This window comes from Muntiacus reevesi, chromosome 2, assembly GCF_963930625.1.
Source record: "Muntiacus reevesi chromosome 2, mMunRee1.1, whole genome shotgun sequence".
NCBI lineage: Eukaryota > Metazoa > Chordata > Mammalia > Artiodactyla > Cervidae > Muntiacus > Muntiacus reevesi.
The window spans coordinates 61,150,237-61,170,779 of record NC_089250.1 but is presented as its reverse complement, the minus strand read 5'-3'; the positions used below and the strand labels follow the sequence as shown (position 1 = coordinate 61,170,779).

The 20,543-nt window shown below is 51.1% G+C and overlaps 1 protein-coding gene across 1 annotated transcript; it reads right to left on the bottom strand.

The window, feature by feature from the left end:
* Positions 1-1,430: 1,430 nt before the first annotated feature.
* LOC136158208 (BPI fold-containing family B member 3-like) lies at positions 1,431-19,647 on the bottom strand. Its single transcript, XM_065919992.1, has 15 exons — positions 19,539-19,647; positions 18,280-18,496; positions 15,852-15,956; positions 14,490-14,621; positions 13,419-13,503; positions 13,248-13,311; positions 12,703-12,788; positions 11,738-11,920; positions 9,269-9,322; positions 7,827-7,979; positions 6,710-6,777; positions 6,431-6,476; positions 5,867-5,930; positions 3,902-3,981; positions 1,431-1,463 (listed from the first exon to the last, which is right to left on the bottom strand). Exons 1-15 carry the CDS (start codon positions 19,645-19,647, stop codon positions 1,431-1,433), a joined length of 1,479 nt encoding a protein of 492 aa, XP_065776064.1.
* Positions 19,648-20,543: the final 896 nt, after the last annotated feature.

The window sequence follows — 20,543 nt, the reverse complement described above, 5'->3', positions numbered from 1 at the left end:
AGAGGCTCTGTCCTGCTTGGACAGGTCGTTCCTGATGACGAGCAAGCCAGGGTCCTGAGGAAGTCTTCATTCAATCATTTTGCACTTAGTATCTACCTTGTGCCAGGTGATGTGGTCACACACAGGTGGGAAAATTCTGGGCTGGGGGTAAAGATTCGCATCTCCTCTGGGAAAGCATGTTCCAGCCTCCACCTTATCTTGGGTGTGTCATACACACATCAAGGGTGAGATCCAAGATCAGGACGGTCCTGCCCTCCTGCCCGAAGTCCTCCTGGTGGCTCCTGCACTGGGGGCTCCTGTGGGGGGCTTTTTTCCTTCAAGGTGAGGCTTGTAAAACAGGTTGAGGAGTCAGGTAAAGAACTCACAAGTGGTCTGCTCTGGGCCCCCACCTTCTCCTACCATCAGGGACCCTGCAGCAGACCTGTGAGTTCCCCCATTATTTGGGCTGCATGGTAGAGAATCAGCCCCAGAACGGCCTCCCCAGCAATTTCTCCAGTTTCACAGGCCAGCTGGGGTTCCTGAGCGACTGACTACCTATTCATTCTCAAGGCAGAGCCTGCTATGAGTCTCTATAAGAGTCTGAAATTTCCCCCCATCTGCCTTTTTCAGGGGCGGGGCCCGACCTGCTGTGGGCTTTGACAGGTGCCCATGTGTGGGAGGGGGCATCCCTCTGCTTGGCCATCCCTCCATCCTTGGCAACCATGGTGCTGTTTACAGTTCAGACTGCAAAGCCCTCTGGTGCCTGGCTTTTCTCTGCTCACTGCTTTGCCCTGCCTGGGCCACATGGGGCTGGCAGGTTGGTGAGGAGGACGCTTCTGGCTCTCTCCCTCCAAGGCCCTGCTCTTGGGCACATGAAAATCACTCTGCTGCTCACCATGCCTTTGGGGCCAGGGGAGCTCTGAGGTGTGGCCATCTCACAGGCACTCACCTGCTTGAGGGTCTGCCTGCTTCCCTCTCTGCTCAGGGCCTCCCAAACATCTGTCTCCTGTGGTCCCTCTCTTCTTAGGGACTCTTGTTCCTGCTTCCTTTTCTTCCTCCCTCTTGAGCAGGGGAGCGTTCCTGTGTGCACATGTTCCTCCCATCCTGTCCATATTCCATCCTCTCAGGGGCTAGGCTTTCAGAGTTCAAGTCCCTTTTACATTTTCTGAGGCACTTCCACCATCTAAGACACTGAATACAGAACTCAGAATACCCCTCTGAGGGGCTAAAGGAAAACAGGAATGGCCAGGGAGACAACCCCTTCATTGAAACATTTCAGAACAGCCTGACCACTTCCCAGAACCCCTTAACAAATTCAGAACTAGAGTCCTCAAGCAAGAATCATCTTTACTGCAACTGTGATTTCCCATTGTGACTGTAGCCATTCTTGGACTCTCAGGGCCTGGAGTACTTGTGGCTGAGGGGAGGGACTGGCTCTCAGTAAGAACTGGTTATTCCTTCGGAACGGTCAGCAGCAGGTAGTCCTGTGGATAGAAGGAGGGAGATGAGTCCCTTCAGTCCACACCATGCACAAAGCCAGCTCTCCCCGAGACTGCTCCTGGCACCCCTGAGAGGGACTGTGTGCCCTGAGGACATGCCTTCCCCTGGTGGCCAGAGGGCACAGTCAGGAACCGGCTGGACAGGGGGAGGAGGTTCTTGGGAATGTTTGTGAGTGAAGGGGCAGACCAGTCTTTGGGGTTTGTCCTGAGAGCCTGTGTATCAAGGTGACTCTCATATTTTTGTAGCAATGGGGTTTGTCTTGCTTGGGTCACCCTGAGGTGGGTTGGAGCCTTTCACTTGTTTGCAACCACAATGCTTAAACCTCTGCCAGACCTGACCATGTTGCTGGAATCCATCCATTCCTGCACCCTTTTCCCACAAGAATGGGAGCTCCTGGAAGGTTTAGGCCCTGGGTCTAACTCATTTGTATCTCAGCATCACTTAGCACAGGGCCAGGCACAGAGCAGCCAGTCACATTTATTGACTGAATTAATTAGTGAGTGATGAGGGCAGCCATGGAAGGATGTGGAGGTTGTGCACTGTCCAACTCTAGGTGGTGTCATTCTTGTACACTATAGTATAGGTGGTGCATTCTAGAGCTGTACCATATGTCATCAACTTGACTGTGGGACAGTCTAGAAGTGAATTAACGAGTGAGCCACTGAGCCCACCCACACTTTCTCCCCTTGCCTCTTGGTTGTTGTTATGGTTGTTTAGTTGCTAAGTCCTGTCCAACTGTTTGCAACTCCATGGAATATAGCCCCTCCAAGCTCCTCTGTCCATGGGATTTTCCAGGCAAAAATCCTGGAGTGGGCTGCTATTTCCTTCTCCAAGGGATCTGCCTGACCCCGGGATCAAACCTGCATCTCCTGCACTGGCAGGCAGATTCTTCACCACTAAGCCACTAGGAAGTCTCCCTGCCTCTATGCTGCTGCTGCTGCTGCTGCAGCTAAGTCGCTTCAGTCATGTCCGACTCTGTGCAACCCCATGGACAGCAGCCCACCAGGCTCCTCTGTCCACGGAATTCTCCAAGTACGAGTACTGGAGTGGGTTGCCATTTCCTTCTCCCTCTGCCTCTATAGGTCTGGGTTATATAGTAGCTGCAGGGGCTATGCCTTGATTATTCTTCCGGGTAGTGGCCCCAACAGCCAGGATTTGTGGCATCATTTCTGAGCAGTTGGGCCCCTATGTTACCTCTAGTAGCCCTTCCAGCCCTGACCTGCTAGAGTCACCTGGAGCCGACCCTTCCCAACTAGGGCCATCCTGGGTTGAATCTAGGGCAGAGTATGAGGTTGGGGGTGGGGAGCAGCCCAGGCGAGGAGCTGAGGTTTTGTGATAGGAACTGCTGCTGTCCCCCCTGCCTCCTTCTGCTCAGTAACTTCTGGTCCTTGAAAGCAGATTTCTAGTGTTTCCTGAATGTCAGGACTGAGAACTAGGAGTGCTGGGTCCAGGATTTGGCATAACTGGGGGTCCTGAAGCTCGAACTGTATGTCTGGGGTGGTGGGTCACATTCTGTCAAATATTGACCTTATCGGTTGTTTGTGTTTGTGAGGGGAACCCTCACTTCTGGCCCAGGGGGAGAACTATCTTTCTCTCCATTACGCAAACAGAGACAACAGGCTGAGAGACTGCTAGTGGCTTGCCTGAGGTTGTACAGGCTCAGAACCAGGAAGTTCTGTGACTCTCTCTACCCTGCACCAAACATCCTTCCCTGTGCTGCTGTTTAAGAGTGGGGGTCTTTTAAAGGCAGGAACAAAGAAATGAAGGGTATTTCTAAGCTCTGTCCTTTCCTGTCAGCCTCTTCTCAGGTTCACGCACAGAGGGAAGACCAGAGGGCCGAAGGGGCGAGGCGACTCTGGGGGAAAATTCAGAGCTGGCAAATGCCAATGGAATCACCTGCATCTTCCCTTCCTGGCATTCAGATAGTAGGTGCAAGAGGCAGAAGCCCTGTTTTTGGGGGTCAGGATACCCAATTCTAGCATGGTGGGTGTTCCAGGCTAAGGGTACAGGCTTTGAAGTCAGATGAACCCCAGTTGGAATCTTGGCTCTGCTGCCCTGGGCAAGTTTCTCTACCTTTCTTTTGTAAAATGGGAAAAGTAATAGCATCAGCTTCATGGAGCTAATTGTGAAGATCACCTGTGTAAGGCCTAGAAGCTCTCGGAGAGCCAGGGGTATGGCTCCTGGAGGGATTCATGGAGCCTCCCACTCTCAGAGCCTCAGCTTCCTCATCTGTAAATGGGGCAGCCCACCCAGTATGGCTGTGAACAGACAGTGAGATGAGCAAGGTCAAGGGAGCACCTCCTCTGCTGGAGCCTCAGCGTCCCCATCTGTGGGATGGGGACAAGCCCCTATGGGACCCCACGGCCCCTGTAGCTCTGACCTCCCATGTGGGCCCCGGGAAGCTCCTTTTCCCAGCATTTACCTCGGAGGGCTCCATTTGCGCCTGGTCAAAGGAGATGCCCTTGATGTTGGGCAGCAGGAGGCCTTGTTCTCTGAGCAGGTCTGCAGGAGGGGAGGGCGGGGAAGCTCAGTGTGCTGTGGGCAGGTGTCTGTGGGGCTGGGTGTGTCCTCCTCTCTGCTCTCCCAAGTAAAGTTGCATCCCTGCCCACCTGGGGGCTTCCCTGGTGGCTCAGATGGTAAAGAAACTGCCTGTAATGCAGGAGACCTGGGTTCGATCCCTGGGTCAGGAAGACCCCCTGGAGAAGGGCATGGAGAAGGAGAAGAAGACCCCCACTCCAGTATTCTTGCCTGGAGAATTCCATGAACAGAGGAGTCTGGCAGGCTACAGTCCATGGGGTTGCAAAGAGTCGGATACAACTAACACTTGCCCACTTGAACTCTGGCTGCCTTGTTGGACTGTCTGTAACTACCATCCTCCACCTCCAGTTGGTTCCCCTTCTTGAAAATGAATTGGCTAACTTCATGCCCAGAACCTTCCCTGGCTACCATGGGTCACAGAACAGATGGTAAATCCTTCTGCCTGCTCAGCATTTGAGCTGCTCTCTGCTTCTCTGGCTTCACTCTGCAGTTCTAACTCGAGTCCTGGAGCTGGAGCACAGAGGAAAGCTCATGTCAGGGAAACAAGGAGCCAGGGTTCTGGGCTCAGATCTGCCAGACTTGCAGAGTGACCTTGAGTAATTCCATGGGGGACATCTCTGGGTCTCTCTGAAAGAGGAGGAGGCTAAGGCAGATGATTTCTCAGAGGTGAGTGAGGTCTGAACTGTTTATCCCACTTGTATTAGTCTTTCCTGAGGGTCTCCTGGGTGGGAGTCCTGGACAAGGTGTAGGAACACAAAAAACAAAACCAGGGGTCCCTGCCCTCCGGCAGCTCACCCTCTGGCTGGGTCATAGGCAATGGCTAAATAATCATGTGGGTAGACGGGTGATGAGCAGCGGGTGTTGGGTAGGCAGTGATGGGTAGACAGGCCGCATCAGGGGAGGTGGAAGGGGAGAGGGAAGCTGTGAGTGCCACGGGGCAGAAGAGCCTGATTGCGCTCTGCATTTCTGGAAGACTTACTTTCCTCACCCCTCCATCTTCCTGGGACCACTTCCTGCTGCCTGCACTCTGTTACCTCAGGGTCTGCTTCCCAGGAAACCCAAACTAAGACAAGGGTGTTTCGGGAAAGTTTGATTTTGTTGCTGTTATCTAAGATGGAGGTGATGTCTCAAAAAGTTCAGCTTTCTGGCGTCTTGCAAAGGTAAAAAATATCTTCCCTGCTCTCATTTGAGCTGAGTGCTCATGCGTGCTCAGTTGCTCAGTCGTGTCGACTCTGGGACCCCCTGAACTATAGCCTGCCAGGCTCCTCTGTCCATGGAATTCTCCAGGCAAGAATATTGGAGTGGGTTGCTATGACCTCCTCCAGAAGATCTTCCGGATCCAGGGATTGAACCCAAATCTCTCCTGTTTCCTGCAACGGCAGGTGGATTCTTTTACCACTGAGCCACCTGGGAAGCCACCGCTGAGTGCTAGCTGCCCACTAAACATGGGACGTGTTCTCCACAGGCCTGATCTGGGCTGCTTCCTTTAGGTGTGTTACCTACCTGGCCTCTGCAGGTGTAGGAACTCCGAGCTGTGGGCTGCACCACCTCTGAGGGCCTCTCTTTTTCTTACTTTCCGTCATGTTACCCCCACCTCCCTATGAAGCCCTTCCTCGCCCCACTCTGAGCTCTTGTTACCACTAGTGGCCTGAGCAAAGAACAGGAGGGCACAGGTGGCCCCTCTCCCACCCCCCCATCTGCCACCCCCAGACTTCAGGGTCTCTGCAATTCTCAAGTGAACCCAGGGGACAAGGCAGAAGCCAGCTGTCTGCGTGGGGCTGCAGGCATGGCTGATGTGGCTCCCAGCCGCGTGGTATGCGGGCCTGAGTAGAAACACAGTGGTGCTCACTGTTGTGATGGGGCAGGACCCTCCAGTTCAGAAGCTCGAAGAGAAAGGCCTCCAGACGTTCTTTCTACAAGAAATGAAAGTGGAACAAGAAGGTCACTTCTGCTGGCTTGGCAGATTCCGACCATGGGAATGGGGGGACTCCAGTGTCCAGGTGCCCACAGGAGATCAGGAGTAGTTCTGGAACTCCACTATTAAAGGGCATTGGAGCCAGACGACCAGATTCGTGAAGGGACTGGGGAACACTGGGGGCCCTGAAAAAGGGTCGCCTCACCCCAGGTCACAGTAAGATTCTTTGTTTCTCTCCAGGGCAGTCCAGCAAACCGGTTGGGCCAGAGAAAACCCCAGGGCCAGAGCTTCTTGGGGACCAACTTGTTAAGTGGATCAAAGAATGAAACAGACAAGTTGACATTCTCAGGGTTCTCCCCACCCCTGTGGGCAGGATAAGATCACCCAGAAAGCTAGTGAGGCTTCCCACCCCCACATCAGAGGCTCAGGGCCTTCTTTCAGGCCTGTGCGTGGGTCCTTCAGAACCATGAGAAGCCAAGGGTAAGGAAAGAGGCTCACCTGCTCTGCAAGGCCAGCGGGGTAAGGGCCCAGAATGACTGTAATGCTGTTGGGAAAGAAGTCACCCCTTTAGGTCATGGCAGTTGCTTGGGGTGGGAGAAGGGTGCAATGTTCAGTGACTTCAAGTCACAACACACCTCCCCCTGCCCCTTTCCTTCCCTCCTCCTCTCAATGGCTCCATTCAGCTGACAGTGAGCTGGGAGACTTGCACCCCGAAACCACACTCTCTGTCAACCCTCTCATTTTTTTCCTGAACATCCCAAACCAAAAAATATTTACCTGTTTGGAGTGAACTGAAGTTTTAATTCCTGATTTTTTGAGGAAAACACAGCCTTTGAAAGGAGTTTCTATGAGGAGTGGAGATTAGATCAGAACAGGAGAGGAATTCACATTCCAGACGGAGGGATTTCCTACACCCCCACCCTACATTGTCCAGGGCCAGCCCCCCTCACCCCATCCTCTCCCCAGCCCCAGCTGCTGGCTCCTGTGAGTTCAGACCACGAATGTGTGGGTGTTGCCATGGGAGAGAGCACTGGGGCCGGGGGTGGGGTGCTGGGTGCTCCTGGAGGCCAGGGCTGGATACGAGAGGAGGCGGAAGCTCAGCTCAGTGGAGGGAAAGCTTTTTGCAGTGAGTCATTTGGTGGTGGAATCACTTGCTGGAAGCCAGAGGACCCCTTGGTTTTGTCCCTGGGTCTCCATAATTTATACGGTTACCTCCTAAACTAGAATTTTTACTGCCAGTCAGATATGACTGATCTCTGGTCCAGAGAATCATGCCAGCTAAGTTCCCAGGATCCAGTTACACACACCAGATGCTCCTAAACTCACCTATAGTGGAGCGACCTTTCTGCCCCACAGTTGTTTAGTTGCTAAGACACAGCACCTTCCCAGTTTCAAGGTCTGCGGAGTGGGAAGTAGGAACCCCAGCGGGGCTCGGGATAGAGGGGTTGAAACTTCGATGGAGCTGTCTTTCCCCAGAATTCCTCCCAGGGTCCACTCCTCTCTAGCTTGGGTCACCTCTCTCTCTCTCGGGGAGCGGAGAATACAATCACATTTAGCCCTTCATGAACTCTATCTCTCTGAGTTTTCTCCTGGTTTTGTGGACAAAGGTTTAAATGTAGCCATGTCCAGAAGAGAGAGTCAAGAAGGTATCAGAGGCAAAATTCTTTAGTTGCTGAAGAGATCTCTAGGGGAGCACGGGGGCTGGACTTAGGGGAGCAGGTGTGAAAGTATTTTAATTTTCTCACAACAGGCACGGCTATGAAATGTTAGCAGATGTCATGGCGGCAAGGTTTGCCACTGCCCTCTGTCACACTGCCTCAGTCAGCTGGCCCTGGAGGGGCCCTCAAGTGACCCCAAGTTCCTTGAGGAACAAAGAACCTAGAGGCTTACTCACCCAAGAAACTGAGATGGGGGAGGTGTTGCTGGACCCCAGCAGCAGCAGGGAGCCCGGCTGGATGACGGAGGCTGTGTGGCCGTCAAGGTGGACGATGGGAGGCTCAGGGAGGCTGATGGTCAGTCCCACGTTCCCTCTGGATTGATCAGAAGTCTAAATAAGGTGAAAGCAGAGAAGGTGCCGGCTGGGACAGAAGAAGGTGTTCCTTAGCCCCCGGCTGGGAAGGACGGGAACAAGGCCATCTTAGGAGTCAGGGTGTCTGAGTTTTCACTCTCTTTCTCTAGCAACTTGCTGTGTGACCTTGGGAAGGTCACATACCCTCCCTGAGCTCCTCTGACATGAAATGACATCCCCCTTTTCCTGGACATGCAAAGTGAATAAGAGTATAGATTTTGGAGCCAGAGTCTAGTTCTGCTGCTTCTAAACTGTGTGGCCTGAGACAACTCTCTTAATTTCTCTGTGCCTCAACTTTCATGCTTTGCATAGGGTTGGCCAAAAATCTCATTTGGGTTTTTCCATAACAGCTTTTGGAATGAACAAACTTTTTGGCCAACCCAGTAAAATGGGGATAATATTCATACCTACCTCAGCAGGTTGTTGTGGTGGTTAAATGAGTAAATTAATGTAAAGTGCCTAGAAAGGAACTTTGCTCCTAGTAGCACTATTGTTATCTATTGTGTGTGTGTGTGTGTGTGTGTGTGTGTGTGTGTTAGTTGCTCAGTTGTGTCCGACTGTTTGTGATCCCATGAACTTCTCTGTCCATGGGATTCTCCAGGCAAGAATACTGGAGTGGGTTGCCATTCCCTTCTCCAGGATATCTTCCTGACCCAGGGATCAAACCCAGGTCTCATACGTGGCAGGAAGATGCTTGACCATCTGAGCCACCAAGGAAGCCCTGTCTACTGTAGTTATTGTCATTATTCTGTGTTCATCAGGTTCCCTGTTCTCAGAGCCTTTGGAGAGCGCATGCTGAGCATGGATCTTGGAGTCTGGGACCAGAACAAATCCTGGTTCTGCCTCTTACTGAGCAATGTGAGTGTGGGCAAGTAAAGTCACTCTGCTCAGCCTCAGTTTGCACAAGTGTCAAAAGGGGGTGAGAGGGCAGGTTTTCGAGGATTACGTTGATGTAGGTAGAGCGGTCTGGCACACAGTCTCTGGTCACTGCTATCTGCCATGTGTTTGGGTATGCCTTAGCAGGCTTGGGGTTTTATTCAGTACTGAATAATGACAGCCTCATGGCCATGTCACCTGGGTGGGACAATGAGCTAAGTGAACTGTCCCTTTTAATCACTTATGAAGAAGGTACAGTGATTTCCAGAGTCCACAGTAGGAAAGTCTAGCCAAATGCAACGTGCCTGTGTGGTCCAGTCCTGTCCTCTGTTCTAGAATCTTTCCTGAGATCCTGCCCGAGGTGCTGGGGGAGAAGCAGGCAACACACCCACCTTGGGCTCAGGCTCCAGTGCACTCAGTGACAATAGCTGGATGAGGTTGGCAGCCTGGAAAAAGGGCAAGATATGCGTTGGCCTTTAGAATCCTGCAGATCCTTTCTGAGCAGGTTCATGGGTTGGGAGGGGTGTCAGTGGGGTTCAGTGAGATGTAATTGTCCCTGGCTGAAGGTAATACCGACACACCACTCAGTCTCAGCATAGGAGGAGCCATTCATTTGGCTTCTCACCATGATTTACCTGGAAAGGTTGACGTTATTGTTTCAATGATTCCCCCCAGTCCCCGGCCAATATTTTATTGTGAAAATTTTCTTTCTTTTAAAAAATAATAATAATTATTTATTTGGCTATACCAGGTTTTAGTTGTGGCACACAGGATCTTTAGTTACTGTATGCAAACTCTTAGTTGCAGCATAAAGGATCTAGTTCCCTGACCAAGTATCAAACCTGGGCCCCTGCATTGGGAGCTTGCACTCCCAGCCACTGGACCACCAGGGAAGTACTATGTGAAAATGTTCACACATGCAGCAAAGTTAAAAGAATTTTATAGACAACATGTGTATACTTAGTACCTAGATTCTTTTATTAACACTTTCCTGCACTTGCTTTATCATGTTTGTATTAACTATCTGTGCTCTATTGATTTTTGAAAATCATAAATCACCAGAGCAAACACTATAAAATGTATACAGTAAAAATTAAAAGTCCATCTGAACCCTTTTCCCCTAAATCCTATTCTCCAGGGTAACTACTGTTGACATTTTGGAGTATATCCTGACAGACTGTTTTCTACACACACAGAAGAATGAATAGATGGGAACATTCTAACCACATGGTCCTGCGCCTTGTTTATTCCTCTCAACATCAGTCCATATAGAACAACCTCATTCTTTTAAACACCTGCCTAGTATTCCACCGTATATGACCATAACATGACTTATTATTTTTTTTTTTAACCAATTCCTTATTGATGGACTCCTAGTTTAACTTTATTTTTCACCCTGTAACAAGTGAAGCTGCAAAGTACCCTTGCATTTGTACCCTCACCCAGTGGTGTAAAAATTTCTGTGGACATGGGTTCACAGGGTTCATATCTAGACTTAGAGGTATCACCTGTGTGAAAAGGAGGGAACAGTGTGGAGAAGCAGGAGTCTTGGCTCTAGCCCTGATCCTACCTGCTGGGTGACTTGGGAAGGTCACTTTCCCTGTCTGGTCCTTGGTTTCCTCATGTAGAAAATGGAGCAATAACACTAGATTTCTTCCAGATATGGATCTTGGGATTCTGTATTTCAATGTTTACTGAGCACTCGCTGTGTACAGAGTATACAGAGTATTCACAGAGTATACTGTTCACAGTCCCCAACCTCAGAATGAGGGAGACAGTGAACAGGCAAAGCTAAGGAAATGAACACACAAATATACATGTGTGTGTTTATGTGTATGTATTACATATGTATACATAATATATGACTCTGCACATATAACTTTACTCATACACATATACACAGTTTGATCTATATTTTGAAGAGAAGAGAATAGAAAGAGAGAGGCAGGGTGGAGAGAGAAAAAACTTACTCTAGCTATTTAGATGTGGTGGCCGGGGAGTGGCTCTCTGAGGTGATGACATTTGCACTGAGAACAACAGTGGAGGGAAGATTGTTCCAGGTCGGGAGAGAGTGTGTGCAAAGGCCCTGAGGTGAGCACCAGTCCAGCCTGTGTGACTGGAGTCTAGTGGGTGAGAAGACAGAGCTAGAGAGGTGGGCGGGGCCAGACCACACAAGGCTCCAGGGCTGCAGAGAGGAGGCTGGATTTTATTCAGAGTGTGATGGGGAGATGCTGGGAGCTATTGAGCAGTAATCGATCTGGATTTTTCCATTTGACCCCCTTGTAGACCCTGGGAACTTGCTCTTCTTGTAGACTTGTGTGTGTGTGTGTGCTTCTTTGCTACCATTCAGGCCACTTCCTCAGAGACATCTTTACTGACCTCAGTGTCCAGGGCAGCCCTCTCACCTCCACCAGTCACTTGCTTATCCACTGCTCTGCTCATTATAAATAGATACATTATTTATTTATCTGATTGTTTTCTTGTTTAGCTTCTATTTCCCCAATAGACTTTGACCTCTTCAAGGGCAGAGACCCTGTGTGTACAGGGCGTGGCACATAGTAGGCCTACAATACATATTTGCAGAATAAATGTTATGAAGAGAGGAAAAACAAAGGGGCCTGGGTGTTCAAAGAAGTCTTTCTAGAGGAGGAAGCTTCTATACTGGGTTCTGAAGGATGAATAGGAGTTCTCCAGGAGTTCCCCAGGAGTTCTCTCCCTCCAGAGAGAGAAAGTGACTTACCTGGGCCCACCAGAAAGGCACTTCTTAAAAAAAAAAAGGCACTTCTGTCATCTGGGCCTCAGTTTCTTCATGTGAAAAATAGAGCAATAAAGTAATATACTCCCCTTCTTCAAGCACTCACCATGGGGTCCTGGGAGTTCACATGGATCTCCTTGCTGGTGTACAGGCAGGACAGGATGTCATTGTAGGTTTCCAGTGAAAAGACCAGGTCTGCTAGGCTGCCCTGGGCTAATTTTGGGAGGGGCTTGGGGGTCAGATAGTCAGGCCTTGGGACTGTCTCGCCTGGGCCGCATGGGGTCACAAGCTTCAGAAAAATGAAGGAGGAAGGAGAAATTCAGTGAGAACAACCTCCCTGGCCAAAACCTGGTTACAGTTAATACGTAGAGGATTCACTATGTGCCAGACACAGTGCTGAACACTTACAGGCACATTTCAAGCTCACAGTAGCACCGGGAGATGGAAACCATTTGATAGGTAAGGAAGTGAGGCCCAGGGGTCTGGGGTGACTTTCTCAAGATCCTATACATGGTAAGAGGTGGTGCTTGGTTTTGAAACCATGAGCTTCCTTGCTTATTGCTCAGGTAACTCCATTCCTTTCTCTGTGACTTTGTTAACAGTGCCTCTTTCCTGTCCACTCAAATTCTCCTGTCCTCCTGACCCACCTGCTACCATCCCACAGAGGAGGGGGCAGCTAGCCTCGTCCCTTCTCCTGGCCTCAGATTCCTCATCTGAGGGTCCCTTCCAGCTGAGCACTATACACTGTCTTGTTGCTCCCGGGCTGCCCCACCTGCCCTTATGTTGGATCCTAATTCTCGCTCATGGAACACACAACCCTGTGGCCTCTCTTGCTCTCCAGGGTTGAGCAGGACTCCCCAGGCTCACTGTGAGCCCTGGAGGGCAGGGCCTGCCGTTTCTGTCCTTTCTTCTCTCTTCCCCTCTTTCCTCCTCTTTTGCCCACCACTTTCTTTACTTGCTCCTTGTCTTCTTCCTATCCAGAGAAGCCTCACCTCATTCTCCTCCATGCCTATCCTCCCCCAGACCTGTGGATGTCTCTAGAGGGTCTGCCCTGGCCAGGAGCTGGCTCACCTGGACTTTCATCAGGATGGCCTCTTTTGTGAATTCTGTGGTGGTGACATAGTACTGGAAGTCTTCAGGGCCCGAGCTGGCTGGAGCTGCAACAAAGAAATGGAAGCTGGGCCCCAGCCACCCTGGGGGATGGATGGAAGGGGGAAGGATGGAAGGGGAGGCTGAGAAGCAGTAGAAATTCCTTTTCCTTCTCTGCTTAGCTTTATGTTCATTGTGGGATGGCCTGAGCAACTTGTAACAATGAACATTTACTGAGCCATAACTCTGCGCCAGGTTATACATGTTATCACAATAGTCCGTTTTGCGAGCTTGTGGTTAATCCCATTTTACAGATTGGGAAACTGAGGCTCAGAGTGGGAAATGAGTTACCAAGGTCATAAGGCATAATAATTCCCCTTTCCCCTATCCACTAGGAAGTAGGCTCCCCATGTGAAAGCTTTGTCTGTTTTATTTCCCACCATATTCCCAGAGCCTAGATGAGTTCCTGGCATGCAGTTGAGGGGCAGCAGATAAGCCCCACTTCCCCTTGGCAAGGAGCTACGAACGCAGAGTGATATGTAACAGGACTTCCAGCAGCGAGTTGAGCAGGATTGTGGCAGTGGGGCACACCTGGAGCAAAGGCATGAGGGGGTCATCGTTGAGGTTGGTGTGAGGTCAAGGGGCCAACCTAGGAGACATACCCCTCTTTCAGGGGACAGGGACAATGAGCAACTCACTATCTTCTGCAGGAGGAAGGGCAATGCCTCATCCAGGACATCTGTCACCAACTGCAGAGCTTTGTTCACCAGGAGGGGGTTCATCCTAGGGGCGTGGAGAGCAGACGGGGTCTCAGACACCATGGAAGGGGAGACTGAGGCCAGAGGGGGTAGTCCAGACAGGGCAGAGGCGATCCCAGCGAGTCTGTGTAACAAGGAGGCTCAGGATGGCTGCTTCCTTCCCAGCTTGGCGTTCCTCTTCTCACCGCTCCCCTCTTTCTCCACTTTCCTCTTCTGTTTTCTCCCCTTTTTGCCTTCTCGCTTTCTCTCTCCCAGACTTTGTCCTCCTCAACTTTATTTCTTCGTGAGCCTCCTCTCTGCCTCTGTCGCTTTATTTCTCTCTCTGATAAAGTTCTCTGGGATTTTCAAAGAGGTCGAGATCACAGTTGGCAGTGGAAGTCAATGGAAGGCTTCCTGGAGGAGGTGGCTTTTGTGTTAGGTATACTAAGAATCATAGGTAGGGGACTTCCTCGGAGGCCCAGTGGTTGAGAATCCACTTTCCAAGGCCGGGGACCTGGGTTTGATTCCTGATTAGGGAACTAGGATCCCACATGCCGCTGGACAACTAAGCCCATGCTCTCTAGAGCCTGCATACTGCAATGAAGACTCGACACAGCCATAAATACATACATATTAGCTTTTTAAAAAGAGTCACAGGCAGTGGCCACTTTATGTGGCACGTTCTGTGCTCAGCAGCTCACATAGGTTAGCTCATCTCTCCCCGACAACCACCCTGGGTGGCCAGGGTTCTCTGAGTGATGCTGTTTATTGGCGAGAAAACTGAGGCTCCTGGAAGTCAGATAGCTTGGCCAGGGCTCCCAGTGTTAGGAAACAGCTGAGCCAAGATTCAACGTGCATGGATGCACACTTTGACCATAACACTCAGCACGGGGGCAGGAGATGCTGATGGAGGGTGTGTACAGCTGGTGGCCTCGGAGATGACCCTGTCCCTGACAGGCTAGGCTGGGGAGAGGCAGCCCCCGCCTGGAGTCTCAGTGGAGGGCTGAGTACAGGAAGGGGGTGGGTACTCACTGCTCCAGAACCTGGATGCCCAGGTACCCTGGTGGGGTGTGGCACTCCTCAAAGGCCACGTGGGTCTTGTTCCCCGTCTGCTCCAGCCGAGCCCCGATGCGGATGTTCTTGATGACTCTGAGCCGCAGGATCCTATAGGCACAGCGTGTCTGGGCAGGCTCCAAATCACAGCCCAAGACAGAGTCCAGAACTCACCGGCAGGTGGGGCCCTGCCGTTGTCTGGAGGGCTCATTAAAAACACGGAGTTCCAACTTTGGGAAAACCTAAAAGGTCTGGCAGCTCTGGGTCAGTGTCCTCACAGGGCGGCTGATGTGAGCGGGACATGGGCCACATGCGCTCCAGTTTACTACAGTCCCCACCAGGCCGAGGGTCATGTGCAATTTTACTGTGCATCATTATAAGGGCGACAATATGTTTCTTGTATAACAGAGATATATTTCTCTGTGGTCACATCCCTATCAAAGAAATATTTCTTGGTGCTCACTTTTCAATTAGAAAGGGAAGCTAAACAAAAAATGCCATAAAAAAATAATTGTTTATTGGTGAGATTGGATGTTCCTAAGGGCAACGTAAGGAGATTTCCTATTTGATGTGCCAAGGCTGCCAGTATTGCTCCCTCTGTTGTCTGTTGTGTTTACAACCCCAGGATGGCATATCATCCACCGCTTAGTTCGCGGTCTGAGCTCTCAGACTGGCAGTGAACTCTCACAACAGGCAAGGGCCGCAGAGGACTTGATCATAACTCTTTGTGGATGAGCCCAGAGGACAGATGGCCTTGCTCAAGCTGAGTTCCAGTGTGCTGGGCCTCAGGGTGAGCTTGAACCAGACCCTCCTCGGATCATCCTGTGAAAGCATCCACCTTTTACTCCAGATGACACATATCCCTTGACAGGGACGTCAGAGGGTTTATCTCAGCCTCTGCTGCAGATTCACTGGGTGAGTCACTGTGTGGCAGGTCCCTCTCCTACAGTTTTTCCATGAGAAAAAATGACTTCGGGAATACCCTGGTGGTCCAGTGGTTAAGAATCTGCCTTCCAGTGCAGGGGACGTGGGTTCAATCCCTGGTGAGCGAACTAAGATCCCACATGCCATGGGGCAACTAAGACTGCATGCTGCAACTACTGAGTCCTTGAGCCACAACTGGAGAAGCCTGGGCACCACGATGAAGATCCCACATGCAGGAACTAAGACCCAACGCAGCCAAATAAGTAAATATTTTTAAAAAAAGAAAAAATGACTTTGAAACATGCCCAAGTTTCAAGGATTACTGTGACACAGGCAGCATGCTTTTGCTAGCCTTGCACGGCTGCCTGGAGCTGAGAGAGGTGGGGAGAAAGCACCCACCCACCCGTGCACACCTACCCCTGGAGTGAGAGGTACAGTTTGCTTCGCAACGTGACCTGCAGCAGGCTGTCACTCAGGACTTGCAAGGTGACCTCGGGTCCTTCGGAATCTTCTATGACCAACCTGTGAGCAGTGTGCGTGGGGGTGTTTTTGTGTTGCCTGGTAAGCCCCCTGTGACTCTGTGGACTGTGTGTATCTGTATCGGTTAGAATTCGGGCAGTTACCAGGAAAGGCAGGGGCAGCTTTTGGACAACCCCTACCATGACCCTCAGGGCTTCCTTGGTGGCTCAGATAGTAAAGAATTGCCTGAAATGCAAGAAACCCGGGTTCCATCCCTGGGTCGGGAAGATACCCTGGAGAAGGGAATGGCAACCCACTCTAGTATTCTTGCCCAGAGAATCCCATCCATGCACAGAGGACATGGACAAGGAGTCGGACATGACTGAGCAACTAAAGCTTTCACTTTTCACTACCATGACCTCTAGCCCAACTACAGAACACTGGGCTCTCGTTGCAGCCTCTAAGCCTTGGAAACTTGGGCAAGTCCCTTCCTTTCTCTGGGTGTCAGTGTCACCCTGCACAAAGTGAGAATACAGTAGAGGAGCTATCTGTGCCCATCTAACAGATCTGAATTCAGATAAAAGCATTCTGCAAAAAAAAGAGCAAGCAGGAGTTAGAGAAAGCAAGATGGCTGGTGATCCCACTGCTGCCCAGGGACCACCTGCCCAGCTGAGCATCCAGGAGGGAGGACATGAGCCTCCTGCTCCCTGCAATGGCCTCAGGTCCCTGCATCTCTTTGAGCTAAGAGGAACTCAGAGTTCTTTTTAAATGTTAGATACAAGCTGGTAATTCATCTGATGCCTACTGGAGTGGACAGCAACAAATCCCAGTGCTGGAGGAAGACCCAGTTTGGTCAGATTCCTCAAGGGTTGTATGCCTGCCTCCAGCGTGGAAACTTCCAAAGAGCTTTGAATTATGACTTGGACCTTGTGTGTTTTTTCCTATGGGCTTTCCAAGCCTGTGCCAGGCTGGGTGGGCAGAGGTGGTGCCAATGCATGGGCAGGGGTGAGTGGTGGCCAGTCCTACCACTCACTGGGGCGGGTGTGGGCCCAGCTCCCCCTCCAGGCCTCTCTGGGAAGCACCCCCACCCTCCCTAGTGCTCTGACTTTTCATTCCATTTCACCCTCATCAGAAAACTTCTGGACTCTCATTGTAGGGCTTCTCTGGCTCTCCCTGCTCACGCTGAGAGATGGATTTGGAGGCATACCTGTGACTACTGAGGTTGACCTTGGAGGAACCCATACCACAACCTTCATAAGCAGCATTCACTTATGCTGGTACTTATTTTACCAGAAGTGGTGACTCAGGACTGACTTAGGAACTAAGGATCCCACATGCATAACTGTCATGGGGGAGATCAGGCCAGCTGGGCCAGATCTTGGTTATAGAGAGAATTGCTAGTATGGGTTGAACTGTGTCTGTCTCCGCAACCCCCCCCCCACCCCCACTGCCCAGTTCATATATTATTGAGTTCCTAACCCCCAATACCTTATAATGTGAACTGATTTAGAAATAGGGTTGTTGCAGATAGAGTTAAGATGAGGTCATCCTGGAGTAGGGTGGGGCTCTTGTCTAATGTGACTGGGGTCCTTGTCAAAAGGGGGAATTTGGACACAGACATAGACACACACCCGGGGAGATTGCCAAGTGAAGATGAGAGATCGGGTGATGATTCTACAAGCCAAGGAAAATGAAAGATTGCCAGCAAGCCTCCAGAAGCTAGGGGAGAGATATGGAAAATGCCTGATTTCAGACTTCCAGTCTCCTGAATTTCTGTTGTTTAAATGATTCTGTTTATTGGACTTTGTCACAGCAGCCCTAGCAAACTAATACAATCAGAAAACCTGGACATTTATTAAAACCCTCCAGATTTATTAAAAAAAAAAAAACACCACTGTGCAAGTTTGCAATACCCAGGTGTAGGCTGAATGTGGAGGGTTGGAGGGCTGCCCGGCTAAGATCCCTGACTGAGATTCTGCCTTGTTCCCTGGAGGATTTCAAGTGGCTTTGAGAGGTTTGTGTGCTTAGTCACTCAGTCGTGTCTGACTCTTTGCAACCCCATGGACTGTAGGCCACCAGGCTCCTCTGTCCATGGGGCTTCTCCAGGCAAGAATACGAGAGTGGGTTGCCATGACCTCCTCCAGGGAATCTTCCCAACCCAGCAATAGAACCCAGGTCTCCTGCATTGCAGGTAGATTCTTTACCGTCTGAGTCACCAGGGAAGCTTCCTTTTGAGAGATTTAGGGACAACAAAAATGCACTTGCTGAGGGCTTTCCAGGTTGGAGAAAAGTTCCAAAGACACTGGGGCTCCCACCGCCCACCCTGTGTTCCACTTGACAGAGGAGAACTGAGTCTGAGCAGGGAGAAAAACCAGAAGGAACTCACCCCCCGAGCTGGAGCAGCTCCCCCAGTGGCAAGAGGCTCTGTCCCGAGAACAGACCCCTGACCAGCGTCAGGTCAAGCCCACTGTTCTTCTTGGAGAGGCCTTTTGTTACGAAGGGCATGTGGTCCAAGATGGCAAGGCCTTCACCTGCGGCCCCCCTCACAGGGATCCTGGTCACACGGTCCAGGACGCGGTGTTTAAAGAGCAGGTCTGAAATGTCTGAGGACAAGGCCCTCCTCAGGGCAGGGCTCACCCTTCATTCAGTCATTCAACGGATGCCCACCAGCACCTGCCCCGGGCCAGCGATTTAGTCATTTAGCAACAAGTACTCATGAACCGCTTACTCTCTTCCGGGCTCAGGGACCAGGAACCCTGTGGCTCGTGCCCCCATGGTGGTTACATTCTAGGGGTGGGGGCAGTGAAAGACGACAACTGAGCCCTTAGATAAGCAAGCAAAGCAATTTTTGAAAATAGAATGGAGTTGAGTTGGGGCATGATGGGGGGAAGTTTGTTTTAGATACGATGATCAGGGAGAGCCTCTTTGAGGGGGAGGAATTTGAGCTGAGACCTGAATGAAGTGGAGAAATCCACTATTGCAAGATATTGGGAAAGAGCAATGTAGACAGAGGCAACAGCACATGCAAAGGCCCTGAGGTGGTGATGAGCCTAGTGGGTGTATGAAACAGAAAGTTCAGTGAGTTTGGATCATGCCGAATGGGGTAGGAGGTGAATGGGTAAGATGGACCTCACAGCAGAATTAGGGAGAGAGACAGACAGGATCACAAGTATAATATGCTTGGATAAGGCCATAGATGAGGCTTCATCAAAGGGCTGTGGGAACCCAGTGGAAGGAACCTGCTTCTAGACCTTGGCCTTAAGGGATGAATCAGAATCTGTTGTATTGGGTAAAGAATACGGTAAAGAACAGCACAAGCTGGGAAGTCTCTAGGGCCAGTCAGGGCAAGTGGTGGAAGAGGCTGGAGAGGCAGGGCCTTGGAAACCAGGATGAGGAGCGTGGAGGATCTTCTGAAGGGATTAGGGAGCCACAGCAAGTGTTAGAGCAGAGGATACGGGGGTCAGCTCTGGGCAAAGGAAGGCAAATTCTGCTGCTGGTTGGTGGGGAGGCCAGCAGAGGAAAAACCTTGAGCAGGGAGGTGGGGAGGCCAGCAGAGGAAAAACCTTGAGCAGGGAGGTGGTACCACTCCCCCTCCCTGCTCTTCCCGGAATTCCTTCCTCTCACCACGAACCCCTTAAAATTTACCTGTTTCCAGTTGATCCTTGCTGATGCGCGTGAAGACTAAGTGCCGGGCTTTGCCTTGGGCCTGGGGCAGCAGCCCCCAGCAGAGCAGTGACCCCCAGAACAGCAGCATCCTCCTGCCCAGGACCTGGGGACACAGGGCTGGGAACCCCACTGGCCATCTCCATGTCCTCAGCGGGGACCCACTGCCCAGCTTCTCCCAGGTCTGCCTGTTCTAGAGCCATCTCTCCAGTTTCCCTTCCCTCACTTCTCCCCCTCACTCTAGAGCTACCAGTCCTTGAACACAATCTGTATCTCCCACCATCTCACATCAGTACTTTCCATTCCTTCTGCCTGAAATGTCCTTTCCCCTCAAGTGGGCTGGCCTCCAATCTGGACTTTGCCACTTCCTGACCGTGTGACCCTGAGCAGATTATTTGACCTCTCTGTGCCTCAGTTTTCTCATCTATAAAATGGGAGACAATCATAGATTGTTGTGGGGAATGCACTCAGTAATATGTGCAAAGCACTAAGCAAGTAGTGTGCCCAATAGCTGTTAATGTGGCTATGTGATATTGTGAGACATTAAGAGAGATAGTACTCCTGTTTAACCATGGAGGTTTCTGAATTTTGAGGAGAGGACATGGGGTAGGGGTCCTGGGAGAAGCACTACCGCAGCCAGGGTAGGCACTTGGGGGTCTTGAAGTTAGGGCTATTTACCAACTAGCAGGGAGACACGTCAATATTTCAAACAGTACATTCATACTGGATCCTGCCTGCTGAACCTCAGCCCTGCCCAGGCAGCCAAGGGGGTATAGTTGGGACTCAAAAGCCCGTGGCAGGGGCTGTCCAGGTGGGCAAGGCTGTGCTGCCAGGAGATGCAGCCTTTGGAACTCCAAGGCAGAGACCAGCCGGGTGCAGACCCCTCCAGGGCACATGCCAGGGTAAGCAGGACCCATTAAAGAGCCATCACACCTCCACGCCAGTGCCCAAGAAGAAGCCACCCAGAGGGTGGATGCTGGCCCTGAG